Genomic DNA, 17,468 nt, shown 5'->3' on the forward strand with positions numbered 1-17,468 from the left:
AGTATGGTCAGTTTAAATACATCCCTATATAAAAAAAGATGAAATATAATGAAATCATTAGCTGTGCTAAATGACAAATCAAGCATTGATAAATCTGATAAACTGGATACCATTTGATGAAACAAACTTCTTGGGTGGGATATGGATGAAAAAGACAAAACAATGCCAGAAACTATAGTAAATACTGAAAACTAGAGGTGATCAAATCTTTTGAAATTCAAATTCATTAGATTCACAAAATTTTTCCCAAAAATTATATTTGCAGAGAATCGATTCACCTCATATTGCAATACTAAAAAGAATCCAATAGCAGTGAAAAGATGCGTGTAACACACTGAGGTCTCCTAGGACTGTATGCAACCCCTTTTAAGTCCTTTAATACAAACTAAACATTAGTAATGTCAAAGAGACCTCACCATAGAAACGGATGGTAACCTAGTAGTAACCAACAGTCCATGTAATAACACAGCACACTGCCATTTTATGATTTTTTTAAATAAAAAAAAGGTAAAAAATTCTCTCTCCATTTGTTATCAGGCAGACTGTTCTGTGCAGAACCCTGACTCAAACTGATGGTGTCGCTGTCAGAGATAAAATCATTCTGCAGTGATTTGTACGAGTGATGTGCCATATAAATTCCATAAGGCCCTCAATTGCCTCCCTATTAGTAAGATTGCAAGAAGCAAATGAGGCCAATTGTAACCTGCATTAGGGAATACTACAGATGGATGGATGGTGCCAGTAGTGGTGCCTCTGCTAATTGCTAGTGGTTCCCACATTCTTGGCTGTGGTATGGGATTTTTCTTTGTTTACTCTAACCCATCCATTGCCACTTTTTCTTTTATCTTACATTTTGAACACTATAATTAACTTTTGTCAATTTTTTCACCCCCAATTATTCAACTTTTGCCAAAAAGGACATGACAAGAAATGCTAGGTAGTTATATTTACAGAAAGCAAAATGTAGCAGCAGGCCATAGTATAGGTGTGGCGTGTACCGTTGTCAAATTGAACTAGTAAAACAGGTGTGCACCGATAAATACACATGTACATGTCTACTTTTTTTTATTATTATTTTCTACAAAAAAATCAATCCTTTTTAAATAATTACAAAATAAGAAAGTCAAGCTGTCTATGCACCCAAAAAGCCACTGCTTACAACAGGACGCTGTATTAATATGCCATGTATGGACGTAAAATTTGAGAAGAGAACAAGTGTGCAAAAAAAATGTTTGTGACATGTACACTTCGTGAGGTACAGTCAAAGTAAAATTTCTGAATTTTGGAGAATATTCTTCTGTATTTTTAAAAAACAGTTATTCCTCCCCTCACAAAAAGGATTGTACAAGAAATGCAAAAACTCAGTCAGAGACTTGCTTGTCAGAAGTGACTGTACTGACATTGAATTCTCCTTTTTTTCTCTGTGGCTTGCTCCTATTTTCTAGTTAATTAACCCCTTAACGACCAATGACGGACAAAGCACGTCATGAGCTGCTGTCAGCTCCTGGATCATGATGACGTGCGAAGTCCATTATGAATTTAAACCTTTCACTGTGTGAAAACAGACAGCTAACAGGCATGGCCAGAGATGCTGGGACCCATGTCAGCGGTCCCTGTTCTCTGATTGCTGTGATATCAGCACTTCCCCGCTTGATCACCGCTGGGAGCTCGGTAAAGCTGACAGCCGAGCTCCTACATTAACAGCCAGGACCCGTACCGCCTCTGCTGATTAACCCTCCAGATCCCACAATCGATAGTGATCGCGACATTTGGAAGGTTGTGAGAGGCTGGCAGCTCCCTCTCTCACCCTCATCAGCACCACCGCAACGAAATCACGGGGAGCCAATGGTTGTCATGGCATCCAGAGGTCAAACAATTACGTCCTGGTCTGCCAGGCACGGTGGCCTGTTAGACCCAGGTGTTGGCAGGGTGCAACAGGCGATATGCCTCTGTAATCTGACAGGTCTCATGCATTGCAGTGCTGGAGCGCTGCAATGCATAAGACAAGTCATCAGAGTTGTAAAAGTTAAAGTTCCATAGAGGGACCAAGTACAAAAGTAAAAAAGAGTTAACAAGGAGATTGAACAAATTCTAAAAAAAACAATAAAAAACACAAAATAAACAAAAAAAATTACACCAATAAATACACATTTATATAAAAACAAAAATAAATAATAATAATAAAAAAGTACACATATTGGGTATTGCTGCATTCAGAACGACCCAATATATAAAACTGTCAAACTAGTTAACCCCTACAGTGAACGGCATAAAAAAAGTGGGAAAAAATTATGGTTTTTCATGCTGGAAAAAAAGAAGAATAAACTTGATAAAAAAGAAAAATGTAAATAAAAATGGCATTGCTGAAAATGTAACCTTCATCAAGTATCACGTAGTGGTCGCTAAAAAAAAAATAGGTTTTGTAAATTTTGTTGGAAAAATCGAAAATGGCTGATAAACTTTTAACCTTTTTAACTTCCTAACAAATAAAAAAAAAGGGATGTTTCAAAAAGTGTGCTAATGTAAAGTAGACATGTGAGAAATGTTATTTATTAACTATTTTGCGTGGTATAAATATCTGATTTAAAGGGAATCTGTCACCCCCTGGGACTTATCTGACCTACTAATATGGGCATACAGGTGATAGAAATGTAAATCTACATCTACCTGTATGCCTCATATTAGAGGTCTTGCTGCTGTGAAATTTATTTTTATTCCTACAGGTTTCTGATGCTTTGGAGGCCCAGGGCCCGCAAGAAATCCCCGCCTCCTGTAGTAATTATAATGTTTCCCTCCCTCCCCTGAACGTCACAGTGCCCTGTGCCACGGGCAAATCCCGCCACTTCATCCTCCCTTCTATGCTCATTGTACAGGAGGGATCTTGTTCACAGCAGTCACTGTGACTTACGCTCCACTGACCTCCGGCATGCGCAACACTAAAGTGCTCTCCCCACTTCCTCCCTGCATCGTTATCGTTAGGAACCATATGTACTGTATATGCATATGGTTCCTAAAGATGATGCAGGGAGGAAGTGGGGAAAGCACCTCAGTCCTGAGTACGCCGGAGGCCAGTGGAGCGGAAGTCACAGTGACTCGCCAGCGCCTGCCCGCGGCACAGGGCACTGTGACGTGTAGGGGAGGGGGGAAACATTATAATTAATACAGGAGGTGGGGATTTCTTGCGGGCCTCGGGCCTCCAAAGCATCAGAAACCTGTAAGAACAAAAAGAAATTTCACAGCAACTAGACCTCTAATATGAGGCATACAGATAGATGTAGATTTACATTTCTATCACCTGTATGCCGATATTAGAAAGTCAGATAAGTCCCAAGGGGTGGCAGATTCCCTTTAAGGGCATAAAAATTGTAAGTTTTGAAAATTGCAAAATTTTCTAATTTTTGACAAATTTTTGATATTTTCATAAATAAACGCAAACCATAACGACCAAAATTTACCACCAACATGAAGTACAACATGTCACGAAAAAAACAATCTCAGAATCACTGCGATATGTTAAAGCTTTCCAGAGTTATTACCTCAAAGTGACACTGGTCAATTTTTAAAAATGAGGCTCGGTCATTAACGTACAAAATGGCTCGGTCCTTAAGGGGAACCTGTCACCAGGTTTTCCCAATATATTAGGGCAGAGTAAAGAGCGCCTGCGCAGGTCTGTGTTTCAACTGCGCAGGAGAGAGACTGGCGGAGCTGTGTGAATGATATAGGACACATCATCCACATCAATCAAGGCAGTAAGGTGGGATAGAGCAAGGGACCATGCCATTTGGTGGAATTAAAAGGGTTTTTTTTGGGTTATGCAGAGGGAGTTAGTGGCTTATATACAGGTTGATGAACAGTGGTAAAAGAGGCGATAAAGGTTGCGGTTTTAGCTTATATTGGGAAAACCAGGTGAAAGATTCCTATTGGGAGTGAAGAAAAAAATCGTGCATTTATAAAACAAATGCAGCAGGACAGATGCTAGCTACACCATATCACTAATCAGTCACACTTAGTGGTCATTGCTGCTAGCACCTCTCCTATCTTTCTCTCGCTCTCGCTCCTCCTAGCAAATTGAAACTCAAATTCACTGGGACTTCGTATAAAATCTATTTGATCATCTCTATTGAAAACACAAGCTCCTGCAATCATAATCAGCAGTAATCACACATTTTTTCTGGCAAAGATCATGATGGCTCTGGCCTTGCGCTGCTATACAACAGACTGGTGACATTGTGGCCGCTGTTTAGCAGCTTGGACTAAATGGTACAGGTTTGTTTAGTTACAGAAAGTTATGGAAGCAAAACCATAATGTAAAAATACTTCAATCATATACAGTCAATGTGAGACTCCTGTGTATACAACAGTCATATTCTGGAGATATCACTATAATATACAAAAATAAAGGAAGAAATAAATGTGCAGTATATGCAGACAGTGGTGTGAAAAGTGTTTGCCTTCTTCCTGGTTTCTTATTCTTTTGCATGTTTGTCACATGTTTTGTTTGTAAATGTTTCAGATCACAAAACAAATGTAAATATTAGACAAAGATAACACAAGTAAACACAAAATGCAATTTTTAAATGAAGGTCTTTATTATTAAGGAAAAAAGAAATCCAAACCTATAGGGTCCTGTGTGAAAGAGTGATTGCCCCCTAAACCTAATAACTGGTTAGGCCACCCTTAGCAGCAACAGTTGCAATCAAGCACTTGTGATAACTGGCAATGAGTCTTTTACAATGCTCTTGAGGAATTTTGGCCCACTCATCTGTGCAAAATTGTTGTAATTCAGCCACACTGGAGGGTTTCCAAGCATTAAACACCTTTTTAAAGGGAATCTGTCACCCCGTGGGCGATATTAGACCTCTACTATGGGGATACAGGTTATAGAAAAGTAAATCTATACTTACCTGTATGGCCCATAGTAGAGGTCTGATTGCAGAGAGAAGTGTTTTTATGAATTCCGTTTTGCACAGGATTGGTGTCCCCTGGACACCAAGAAATCCCCACCTATCTGTTTATCATTCCCCGAAATCTCCGTCTATGTGCTTAGTTACCATATTCCCCCCCTCCCCTGCACGTCACAGGGCACTTTGACGTGCACTGTTCTCCCTGACTACCCGGGCATGGGCAAAGTGCCGCTCACATCTGTCTGTGCACTGCGCTACAGGGTTCTATTGCGTAGGCGCCGGGAAGTGACAATGACTCCCCAGCGCCTGCGCAATAGAACCCTGTGGCGCAGTGCACAGAGTGATGGGCCGGGATGAAGCAAAGCATGCCCTTTGTGAGCGGCGCTTTGCGCATGCCTGGGAAGTCAGGGAGAACAGTCCTGCTGCATAACCTAAGTGCGCTTCAGCTTGAAGTCACAAACAGATGGCCGGACATTCTCCTTCAGGATTTTTTGATAGACAACAGAATTCATGGTTCCATTTACCACAGTAAGTCTTCCAGTTCCTGAAGCAGCAAAACAGCCCAAGACCATCACACTATCACCACCATATTTTACTGCTGGTATGATGTTCGTTTTCTGAAATGCAGTGTTACTTCTACGCTAGATGCAATGGGACATACACCTTCTAAGAAGTTAAACTTTTGTCTTGTCAGTCAACAGAGTATTCTCCCAAAAGTCTTGGTGATCATCAAGATGTTTTCTGGCAAAACTGAGATGAGCCTTTATGTTCTTTTTGCTCAGCAGTGGTTTTCATCTTGGAACTCTGCTACGCATGAATGTCTCTTTCTTATGATGGAGTCAATTCTTTGGATGTTGTTGTGGGGTCTTTTGTGACCTCTTGGATTAGTCGTCGGTTTGCTCTTGGGGTAATTTTGGTCAGCCGGCCACTCCTGGGAAGGTTCGCCACTGTTCCGGGTTTTCGACATTTGTGGATAATGGCTCTCACTGTGGTTCTCTGGAGTCCCAACGCTTTAGAAATGGCTTCATAACCTTTTCCAGACTGATATCAATTACTTTGTTTCTCATTTGTTCCTTTGTTTCTTTGTATTGCAACATGATGTCTAGCTTTTGAGGATTTTTTGGTCTACTTCACTTTGTCAGGTAGGTCCTATTTAAGTGCTTTCTTAATTGAGAACAGGTGTGGCAGTAATCAGGGTTGTGTGTGGCTAGGGAAATTGAACTCAACTTCCCAAAGATAAACCACAGTTAATTTATGTTTTAAGGGGGTGGGAATCATTTCTTCACACAGGGCCCTGTAAGTATGGATTACCTTTTCCCTTAATAATAAAGACTTTCATTTAAAAACTGCATTTTGTGTTTACTTGTGTTATCTTTGTCTAATATGTAAATTTGCTTTGTGACCTGAACATGTAAGTGTGACAACCATGCAAAAGAATAAGAAATCAGGAAGGGGGAAAACACATTTCCACACCACTGCATAACAAATATAATTACATTTTAATTTTACAGTTCGGCTCAAGGATATTGACCTGTATCCTTGTAATCTCGCATAGGACATTTTCTGCAGCTAAGGAGTTTATGATGTAATTTTAGTCTATGATGGTTTTGATATCTCTTGCATCATATGATTTATTGATAGTTCAGAAAATTATTCTATTAGTTAAGCATCAGTATTATTAAATTTTAGCATTACTTTCTTAATGCCTCCCATGGCTCTCTTGCAAGAACTAATTCCATCTTTTCTTTTTCGTACTCTTCTTGTATTTGGGCCTACAATTTAGAAAAATACATTATGCAAATTGCCTCTTTAGAGAAAAAGAGGACTTTTACTCTATAGCGCCACTTATTGGAAGCGGCAATCCTACAAGTCACAATCAACCCTTTAACGAGTCTTTGAATATGACTTAGGATAAAAGCCAAATCAGAATCTCAATTTGCAGACATGGTGTTTCGGGCTGTTGGCCCTCGTCAGTGCAAAGTATGAGAACTGATTTGGCTAGGTGAGAGGCTCTGCACTGAGGTCTAAGGGGTAACGGCTGTTAACACTGTGTTTGCAAATTGAGATTCTGATTTGGCTTTTATCCCAAGTCATATTGCACGACTCGTTAAAGGGTTGATTGTGACTTGTAGGATTGCTGCTTCCAATAGATGGCGCTATAGAGTTCAAGTCCTCGTTTTCTCTGAAGAGGCAATTTGCACATTACATTTTCTAGAGGAGCATTGCACGGTGAATAAGCCTCCTTACCTTGACATGCCAGAGCCATTATGTCACTCTCCACAAGGAGAAACGTTACCCCTTAAAAATACTTTGTTCTTTAAGTCTTAATGATGTTTCGGTTCAGTACTCACCGGTCCCAGGGCATGTGACATTTCTAAGAGTAAAGCTTTGCTCTATGATGTGATTGTTGGACTGAGCCCATGCTCTTTCCACAATATCTTGGACTACGGCATCATTTGCACATACACTTAAGCTGCTTTCTGGTCTCCAATAGTTATTACCTATATTGGAAATGAAGAGAATGTTAAGTACTGAATCAGCAAAGAAAGGTCTCCAGTTTCCACAATTACACATTACCTCCTTCTGTCATCACTGTTATCAGGACACAGCATGGTGCAAGCTTATGTATACAGGAGTTCAACATAAGTGTTCACACTCAGCCATTACCATCGAGACTCATGATCTACCACTTGCAACAAGCTTCTCGTCTCACAGGTTATGTCACTGATACGATTTACTAACATTCATAGCTTTGGATAACACTCTACAGCATCTATAGCACAGGGTGTTCTGTTTTAATAGAGTAAGACATGTGAATTCTGTTCAGGTAAGGCCCAGAACAAAAACCTAATAGAAGATTGGACACTGTACCTTATAGAGTGCAGAGGACCTATGGTGGTGTCATTGGGTTGGATATAGTCATAATCATGTATGAAGTATTGAAAAACTGGTGATCAGTACACCACATGTATTAATGTATTACTCCATTTTGAATCTTAAAGAGCGCCTTCTGTTTTAGAGAAGTGATATGGCTATATAGTCACTACATGCCGACATTTGCATGGATATGTGGGTGCAAACATCTAGAGATTGGTACAGACTTTCCTTTAGTATACATTTTTGAACTGTGCTATTCTTAGGAGTGGTCACAATATCACATAGGTGGGGTTCCAAAAGTTGGTAACTGCCTGATCAACTGTTAGCAGGTCTCATGGTGGCCTGAAATAAGCGGTGTACAGCTGGAACATCACAGCTCTGTACACCATGTAGTAGTAGTATTAGTCTCAAGTACTGCAGCTCTGCTACCATTCACTTCAATGGAAGCTGAGTGGTAGTACCTGAGAGCAGCTTCTGCATAGCATATGGAAATGTGGAACTCTGTCTGTACACTTTACTTCCAGCCACAATAGGACCTGCTAAACGATGATCCTGGAGGTGCCAGATGTTGAACCAATCGGATGTTACAAACCTACACAAAAAATAGGTTATCAGTAATATAGCCCTCGATAATCTCTTCAACTGTGTAAAGGAGTGCCACCATCTAAGCAATACCACTGGTACTGCAGCCAAGCTTCACAACTTCCGGCTTGCCGATAGGCGGTGAGCTCCAGAGGACTTACCATTTGGAACACCAGCATAGCCCCCACTAGCCTGAACTGTGCGCTCTCTCCAATGCTGCAAGCAGAAGCAACAGCCTCTGTAGCATCAGAGGAGTCCAGAGGCAATGAAGCTGGCTGGATCCAGTGGTCTTGCCAGCTTCAGATCGACGCTTGCAAGCTGTAAATCAAACAGTTTGTAAGCAATACTCCTTGTCTAGGATATCAGCCACCTCTGAAGTGGCTGTTAACATTGGCAACGAGCAGTACACTATAAAATAAAAAATTTAATCTGTTCTTGAGGACGGAGATTTTTAATAATTAGTAGGTTGAAAATCATTAGTTTTAACAAGCACTCTGAAAAAGGTGAGAGTCTTAAGACTAGGCTCTAAGGCGTAACGTTTCTCCTTGTGGAGAGTGATAAGCCAGGCCTGGCATGTCAGAGAGAGGAGACTTACATATGCCATGCATGCTCCTCCTAGGGAAATCAGATCTCACACTTTGCACTACGAGGGGCAATACCCCAAAACATTGTGTCTGCAAACTGAGATTCTGATTTGGATTTTATCCTAGGTCATATGGCAAGGCTCGTAAAAAGGTCGATATTGACTTTTAGGATTGCTACTTCTAATAGGTGGCACTAAAGTTCTAGTCCTCTTCCTCTCTGAGGAACACAAAAGAAGTTAAAAAGTTGTCGTACTTAGCTGTAGAAAAAGGACATTGACCTGAAGCCACAGCGGACCTCAAGCAGCATTTAAGAAGCAGATAGTTTTAATTTTAATGTTGCTTTTAAATGGAAATGACTGGATGGCCATATTCTTACAGCATTACGCACATGAACTCCATGTCACAAGCAATTAAGAAAACCTTGGACGCCTGATATACCGATCCACCATTTTATTATTTGTCTGAGACCGTAAAAATATACCGCATATAATATTATTTCATCAATGGCTTCCTTCATCAAGATGTTAACAAAACAAATACATGTTACATCTGGGAATAATTACAACAATGGAAACACGGCATAACATTAGGAACATGTAGTTATTACCACATCTGAGAACTCATACGAGTGTTTCCTTCTTTGCAAACGAACATCTATAATTTAGCAATGAGTGGATTGTGCTGTTAGTGAATGTGTTCACAGACACCCTCAAGCTGACTTGTTCTATTCTATTAATGTTAAAATGTCAACCATGAAATTCAAATAATTGCCACTTAGTACTGTCTATGGTGGGAAGCAGCACTCTGATATCATCCTAATGATGACATTTGCTCTGTACACAAGCGACAAAAACGAAAAAGAATTTAGGGTCAACAGAATGTATAACAATGCTACATATACGGTACTTATAGATTCACATTACCCGCCAACCTGACATATTATATCTCTCAGGTGGAAAATATATATATATATATATATACATATATACAGTTATATGAAAAAGTTTGGGCACCCCTCTTAATCTTAAGCTTAATGTTTTATAGAAATTGGTGTTTTTGCAACAGCTCTTTCAGTTTGATATACGTAATAACTGTTGGACACAGTAATGTTTCTGCCTTGAAATGAGGTTTATTGTACTAACAGAAAATGTGCAATCTGCATTCAAACAAAATTTGACAGGTGCATAAGTATGGGCGCCTCACCAGAAAAGTGACATTAATATTTAGTAGATCCTCCTTTTGCAAAAATAACAGCCTCTAGTCGCTTCCTGTAGCTTTTAATGAGTTCCTAGATCCTGGATGAAGGTATTTTGAGACCATTCCTCTTTACAAAACAATTCCAGTTCAGTTAAGTTTGATGGTCGCCGAGCATGGACAGCCCTCTTCAAATGATCCCACAGATGTTCAATGATATTCAGGTCTGGGGACTGGGATGGCCATTCCAGAACATTGTAATTGTTCCTCTGCATGAATGCCTGAGTAGATTTGGAGCGGTGTTTTGGATCATTGTCTTGCTGAAAGATCCATCCCCTGCGTAACTTCAACTTTATCACTGATTCTTGAACATTATTGTCAAGAATCTGCTGATACTGAGTGGAATCCATGCATCCCTCAACTTTAACAAGATTCCCGGTGCCGCCATTGGCCACACAGCCCCAAAGCATGATGGAACCTCCACCAAATTTTACTGTGGGTAGCAAGTGTTTTTCTTGCAATGCTGTGTTTTTTTGCCGCCATGCATAATGCCTTTTTGTATGACCAAACAACTCAATCTTGGTTTCATCAGTCCACAGGACCTTCTTCCAAAAAGAAATTGGCTTCTCCAAATGTGCTTTTGCATACCTCAGCCGACTCTGTTTGTGGCGTGCTTGCAGAAACGGCTTCTTTCGCATCACTCTCCCATACAGCTTCTCCTTGTGCAAAGTGCGTTGTATAGTTGACCAATGCACAGTGACACCATCTGCAGCAAGTTGATGCTGCAGATCTCTGGAGGTGGTCTGAGGATTGTCCTTGACTGATCTCACCATTCTTCTTCTCTGCCTTTCTGATGTTTTTCTTGGCCTGCCACTTCTGGCCTTAACAAGAACTGTCCCTGTGTTCTTCCAATTCCTTACTATGTTCCTCACAGTGGAAACTGACAGGTTAAATCTCTGAGACAGCTTTTTGTATCCTTCCCCTGAACAACTATGTTGAATAATCTTTGTTTTCAGATCATTTGACAGTTGTTTTGAGGAGCCCATGATGCCACTCTTCAGAGGAGATTCAAACAAGAGAACAACTTGCAAGTGGCCACTTTAAGTAGCTTTTTTCATGATTGCATACACCTGGCTATGAAGTTCAAAGCCCAATGAGGTTACAAAACCAAAAAAAGTGCTTTAGTAAGTCAGTAAAAAGTAGGTAGGAGTATTTAAAACAAGAAAATGATAAGGGTGCCCATACTTATGCACCTGTCAAATTTTGTTTGAATGCAGATTGCACATTTTCTGTTAGTACAAAAAACCTCATTTCAAGGCAGAAACATTACTGTGTCCAACAGTTATTAGATATATCAAACTGAAATAGCTGTTGCAAAAACACCAATTTTTATAAAACATTAAGCTTAAGATTAATAGGGGTGCCCAAACTTTTTCATATAACTGTATATACAGTACAGACCAAAAGTTTGGACACACCTTCTCATTTAAAGATTTTTCTGTATTTTCATGACTTTGAAAATTGTACATTCACACTGAAGGCATCAAAACTATGAATTAACACATGTGGAATTATATACTTAACAAAAAAGTGTGAAACAACTGAAAATATGTCTTATATTCTAGGTTCTTCAAAGTAGCCACCTTTTGCTTTGATGACTGCTTTGCACACTCTTGGCATTCTCTTGATGAGCTTCAAGAGGTAGTCACCGGAAATGGTCTTCCAACAATCTTGAAGGAGTTCCCAGAGATGCTTAGCACTTGTTGGCCCTTTTGCCTTCACTCTGCGGTCCAGCTCACCCCAAACCATCTCGATTGGGTTCAGGTCTGGTGACTGTGGAGGCCAGGTCATCTGGCGTAGTACCCCATCACTCATCCTCTTGGTCAAATAGCCCTTACACAGCCTGGAGGTGTGTTTGTGGTCATTGTCCTTTTGAAAAATAAATGATGGTCCAACTAAACACAAACTGGATGGAATAGCATGCCGCTGCAAGATGCTGTGGTAGCCATGCTGGTTCAGTATGCCTTCAATTTTGAATAAATCCCCAACAGTGTCACCAGCAAAGCACACCCACACCATCACACCTCCTCCTCCATGCTTCACGGTGGGAACCAGGCATGTAGAGTCCATCCGTTCACCTTTTCTGCGTCGCACAAAGACACGGTGGTTGAAACCAAAGATCTCAAATTTGGACTCATCAGACCAAAGCACAGATTTCCACTGGTCTAATGTCCATTCCTTGTTTTCTTTAGCCCAAACAAGTCTCTTCTGCTTGTTGCCTGTCCTTAGCAGTGATTTCCTAGCAGCTATTTTACCATGAAGGCCTGCTGCACAAAGTCTCCTCTTAACAGCTGTTGAAGAGATGTGTCTGCTGCTAGAACTCTGTGTGGCATTGACCTGGTCTCCAATATGAGCTGCTGTTAACCTGCGATTTCTGAGGCTGGTGAGTCAGATAAACTTATCCTCAGAAGCAGGGGTAACTCTTGGTCTTCCTTTTCTGGGGCGGTCCTCATGTGAGCCAGTTTCTTTGTAGCGCTTGATGGTTTTTGCAACTGCACTTGGGGACACTTTCAAAGTTTTCCCAATTTTTCGCACTGACTGACCTTCATTTCTTAAAGTAATGATGGCCACTCGTTTTTCTTTACTTAGCTGCTTTTTTCTTAATCAAATACATTTTTGTATGGGAGGTACAAGAAAGTTTGTTCACATTTTCCTTTACGTCATAGGCATCAATAATAAAAAGCTAATGAAAAAACATTATAGTATAATACTTTACTCCTAATTATGTATGTAATGTAGGATTTGACCTAAAAATTGTAGTGATATACCCTATCTATGTATTGCTCAAGAATATTAAAGTGGTATTGTTAAGCACTCAAGTGGTGCACGTGGTTCGTGGACACACTGTCCAACGTGGCCGAGCTTACCTAAGTGGCTACCTGGTGTTCACTGGAGCTCCTGATGGTGGAGTCAGGCTTGAGCTGCAGGTAGCACTCCTAGGCAGTCCCCAGTACCCCAGGGGTCAGGTACGCAGACACAGATACGGACTCGGTTTCGTTCAGACTACTAGGTACTGGATCCCCGGGTAGAACAGTTACTGACATGGTGTTTCAGACAGGGCTGATTCGGGGACTGGTTGTAGCAATCCGGATATACGGAGTACTCGGATAGGCACATGTTCAGACACACAGGTCTTGGATACTGATTCAGGTACTGGCCGCACATTGACCAGGGGACGAGGTTCAGGCACTGTCCGCACTAGGACCAGGGACTACGGATTCGGGGCTGGCCGCACAAGGACCAGGGACTTCAGGTTCAGGACACTGGCCACACCAGGATCAGGGGACCTCACAACTCACTAGTAGACCACCACAATACCTAATGATACTATGTTGCTTCAGCCCCTCCCTATTGGGGAGGGTGCCTTTTATACTAAATGCCTCACAGCCACGGGCTGAGGTATTTTACTATGTGCGCGCGCTGCCCCTTTTGAAGCATGGGAGCGCGCGCACCTTGAACACCACCAACATGGAAGCAGGGACCACGCTGTGCCTGCTGGGGCGGTAAGTATGCCATGGTCCCTGCATGGAGGGTGAAGGAGTGCCATGCGGGGACACCAGCAGCGGCATTACAGGCATTACCACTGCAAAATGTTAAGGAAGGCATATTTGATGGGTGGGACGTCCAACCTTTCATGCACACCGTCACTCTCTGCCACCCATTATGCTTGAAAGGGTTATCCGTAATCAAGAAAGGTGGCACTTTCAAACTGATCGCCAGGATGCCAAGAATTGGACCCACACCAATCTGATAGTGATGCAATCCCTGAAAAACCTTTTAAATCGCCTTCAATGTAAGGATGATTAGGGCAAATCTGATGCAATTTTCCAAAGTCCAAATGTGTATGGTGTGAATTCTTTGATTTGAAATTGACAAGCAGGAAATCCGTCATGTGTGAACATAGCCACTAATTACCCCAGGACTCGTTATTCATTCCAAAAAAAATCCAGTATAGACATTAAATAAAGCATCAAGTAAAAGTTTTTTTGAGACGTAATATTGATGGCTTATGTGGGGATTCGATTCACACCAGCTCCACTGTTCGGCTGATGGGTTTCCAACACTCCGGGGATTGTCCCTTCTCATTATTACAGCTCCAAAGATTTTGTACTTGCTGTTCCTAGCAGGGCGGTGGCGTCGGAGTCATGGAGTCGGAGTCCATTTTGGTGGAGTAGGTATAAAATGGACTGACTCTGAAAATATATAATAAATTGGTGCAGTAGTTCATTGCAGGATGTGCTGTAAATGTCTTCATAAGAATTTGGGAAAGTTATGAAATGTCCTATAAATGTCTGTCCTATTCCTGATATAAGGATCTCAGCTTTTAGTTGAGATGAATCTGTGCTGCACTTTATGTACACGCTCAGTAGTGAGGCAATGCTGCACTTTATGTACATGCTCAGTAGTGAGGCAGTGCTGCACTTTATGTACACGCTCAGTATTGAGGGAGGGCTGCATTTTATGTACACGCTCAGTAGTGAGGCAGTGCTGCACTTTATGTACACGCTCAGTAGTGAGGCAATGCTGCACTTTATGTACACGCTCAGTAGTGAGGCAATGCTGCACTTTATGTACATGCTCAGTAGTGAGGCAGTGCTGCACTTTATGTACACGCTCAGTATTGAGGGAGGGCTGCATTTTATGTACACGCTCAGTAGTGAGGCAGTGCTGCATTTTATGTACACGCTCAGTAGTGAGGCAGTGCTGCACTTTATGTACATGCTCATTAGAGAGGCAGTGCTGCACTTTATGTACACGCTCAGTAGTGAGGCAGGGCTGCACTTTATGTACATGCTCAGTAGTGAGGCAGTGCTGTACTTTATGTACACGCTCAGTAGTGAGGCAGTGCTGCACTTTATGTACATGCTCAGTAGTGAGGCAGGGCTGCACTTTATGTACACGCTCAGTAGTGAGGCAGTGCTTCACTTTATGTACATGCTCAGTAGTGAGGCAGTGCTGTACTTTATGTACACGCTCAGTAGTGAGGCAGTGCTGCACTTTATGTACATGCTCAGTAGTGAGGCAGGGCTGCACTTTATGTACACGCTCAGTAGTGAGGCAGTGCTGCACTTTATGTACACGCTCAGTAGTGAGGCAGTGCTGCACTTTATGTACACGCTCAGTAGTGAGGCAGTGCTGCACTTTATGTACATGCTCAGTAGTGAGGCAGGGCTGCACTTTATGTACACGCTCAGTAGTGAGGCAGTGCTGCACTTTATGTACACGCTCAGTAGTGAGGCAGTGCTGCACTTTATGTACACGCTCAGTAGTGAGGCAGTGCTGCACTTTATGTACACGCTCAGTAGTGAGGCAGTGCTGCACTTTATGTACACGCTCAGTAATGAGGCAGGGCTGCACTTTATGTACACGCTCAGTAGTGAGGCCGTGCTGCACTTTATGTACATGCTCAGTAGTGAGGCAGTGCTGCACTATATGTACACGCTCAGTAGTGAGGCAGTGCTGCACTTTATGTACACGCTCAGTAGTGAGGCAGTGCTGCACTTTATGTACATGCTCATTAGAGAGGCAGTGCTGCACTTTATGTACACGCTCAGTAGTGAGGCAGTGCTTCACTTTATGTACATGCTCAGTAGTGAGGCAGTGCTGCACTTTATGTACATGCTCATTAGAGAGGCAGTGCTGCACTTTATGTACACGCTCAGTAGTGAGGCAGTGCTTCACTTTATGTACATGCTCATTAGAGAGGCAGTGCTGCACTTTATGTACACGCTCAGTAGTGAGGCAGTGCTGCACTTTATGTACATGCTCAGTAGTGAGGCAGTGCTGTACTTTATGTACATGCTCAGTAGAGAGGCAGTGCTGCACTTTATGTACACGCTCAGTAGTGAGGCGGTGCTGCACTTTATGTACACGCTCAGTAGTGAGGCAGTGCTGCCCCTTATGTACACGCTCAGTAGTGAGGCAGGGCTGCACTTTATGTACATGCTCAGTAGTGAGGCAGGGCTGCACTTTATGTACACGCTCAGTAGTGAGGTAGTGCTGCCCCTTATGTACACGCTCAGTAGTGAGGCAGGGCTGCACTTTATGTACACGCTCAGTAGTGAGGCAGTGCTGCACTTTATGTACACGCTCAGTAGTGAGGCAGGGCTGCACTTTATGTACACGCTCAGTAGTGAGGCAGGGCTGCACTTTATGTACACGCTCAGTAGTGAGGCAGGGCTGCACTTTATGTACACGCTCAGTAGTGAGGCAGGGCTGCACTTTATGTACACGCTCAGTAGTGAGGCAGGTTTGTGGAGTTGGAGTCAGAAGTCAGGGAAATTGAGGAGTCGGTGGTTTGGCTTATCGATTCCACAGACCTGGTTCCTAGTATTGCGGCCTCCTTCAACTGATCGATGGGAGTGCTAAGAGACCCCTCTATAAATGGTGTTGATGGTGTGCTCTAAAGGATAAGTCATCAATATTACAGTCTTGAAAATCCTCTTTAATGTCACAATAAATAAAATAGAGTGGAGGAGATTTATCAAGCTAAATGTGCCAGTTTTCTGACCAAAAACTGTCTTTCATGACTTGCACTATATTTATTATGTTCTCTGCCTTGTCTGGCAATGGGGCGTTACCTCGATAAAAAGGGGCATGGTTTAACAGAATATGGGCACTGCCTAACATGCAACACCATGCACCAGAAATTGTTGCGCACATTTCTGGTGTAAACTCACATTAACCACTGTGACAATTTTGGTGCATTTTTAGACTGTCTACACATCATTGATGAATCTGCCCAGATGCGTGCTGCAATTGGGGCAGTTCCGAAGTTTATGATCCGCAATCTCACCAAATAGCGGTATAACTAAGCACTTCTGTCCTATTTATACCAATGCGCCAAAATCTGTATGCAATACAGACAATTTGGCATGCTTTCTCATACGACGAAGATTTGCATTGGTACGTTTTTATACAGAACTAAAAAGCAGAAATAATTTCTCTTTAGCCAGCTGTATTTCTATTGAACAGTCAGCTGCCAATAGCTTCCACACAGTTCTGAACATACACAGTGAGTGCAAGCAAAAGAAAAGCTCAGCAAATTAGCCAAAAATGCGTCTAGTGATAGGATTTCCAAAACCATTCTTTATTTTCTTTGCACATCTATTGCTATATGAAAGCTTTGCTTAGCCTGTACTTTTTATCCTCATTTTAAGTAGAAGAGAAAAAAAAACATGACATTATTGTGGCTTCTTGAATTTTATGCCTCTCATCTCCTTGACACTGGCGCTAACTCATTTTTCATTCTTGCACTTTTACAAGA

At 41.9% G+C, this 17,468-nt stretch overlaps 1 protein-coding gene across 6 annotated transcripts in view; it reads right to left on the reverse strand.

Annotated features, from left to right (window-relative positions):
- The window catches only part of ZBBX (zinc finger B-box domain containing), a 308,041-nt gene that overhangs the window by 45,808 nt on the left and 244,765 nt on the right, over positions 1-17,468 (reverse strand). For all 6 annotated transcript variants that reach the window (XM_073674826.1, XM_073674825.1, XM_073674824.1 and 3 more), the window contains one exon: positions 7,256-7,405. In XM_073674826.1, the coding sequence (XP_073530927.1) occupies positions 7,256-7,405 (150 nt within the window). The remainder of the gene's footprint in view (positions 1-7,255; positions 7,406-17,468) is intronic.

Source organism: Phyllobates terribilis, unplaced genomic scaffold, assembly GCF_046119375.1.
Source record: "Phyllobates terribilis strain yellow unplaced genomic scaffold, ASM4611937v1 Scaffold_3__8_contigs__length_932513732, whole genome shotgun sequence".
Classification (NCBI taxonomy): domain Eukaryota; kingdom Metazoa; phylum Chordata; class Amphibia; order Anura; family Dendrobatidae; genus Phyllobates; species Phyllobates terribilis.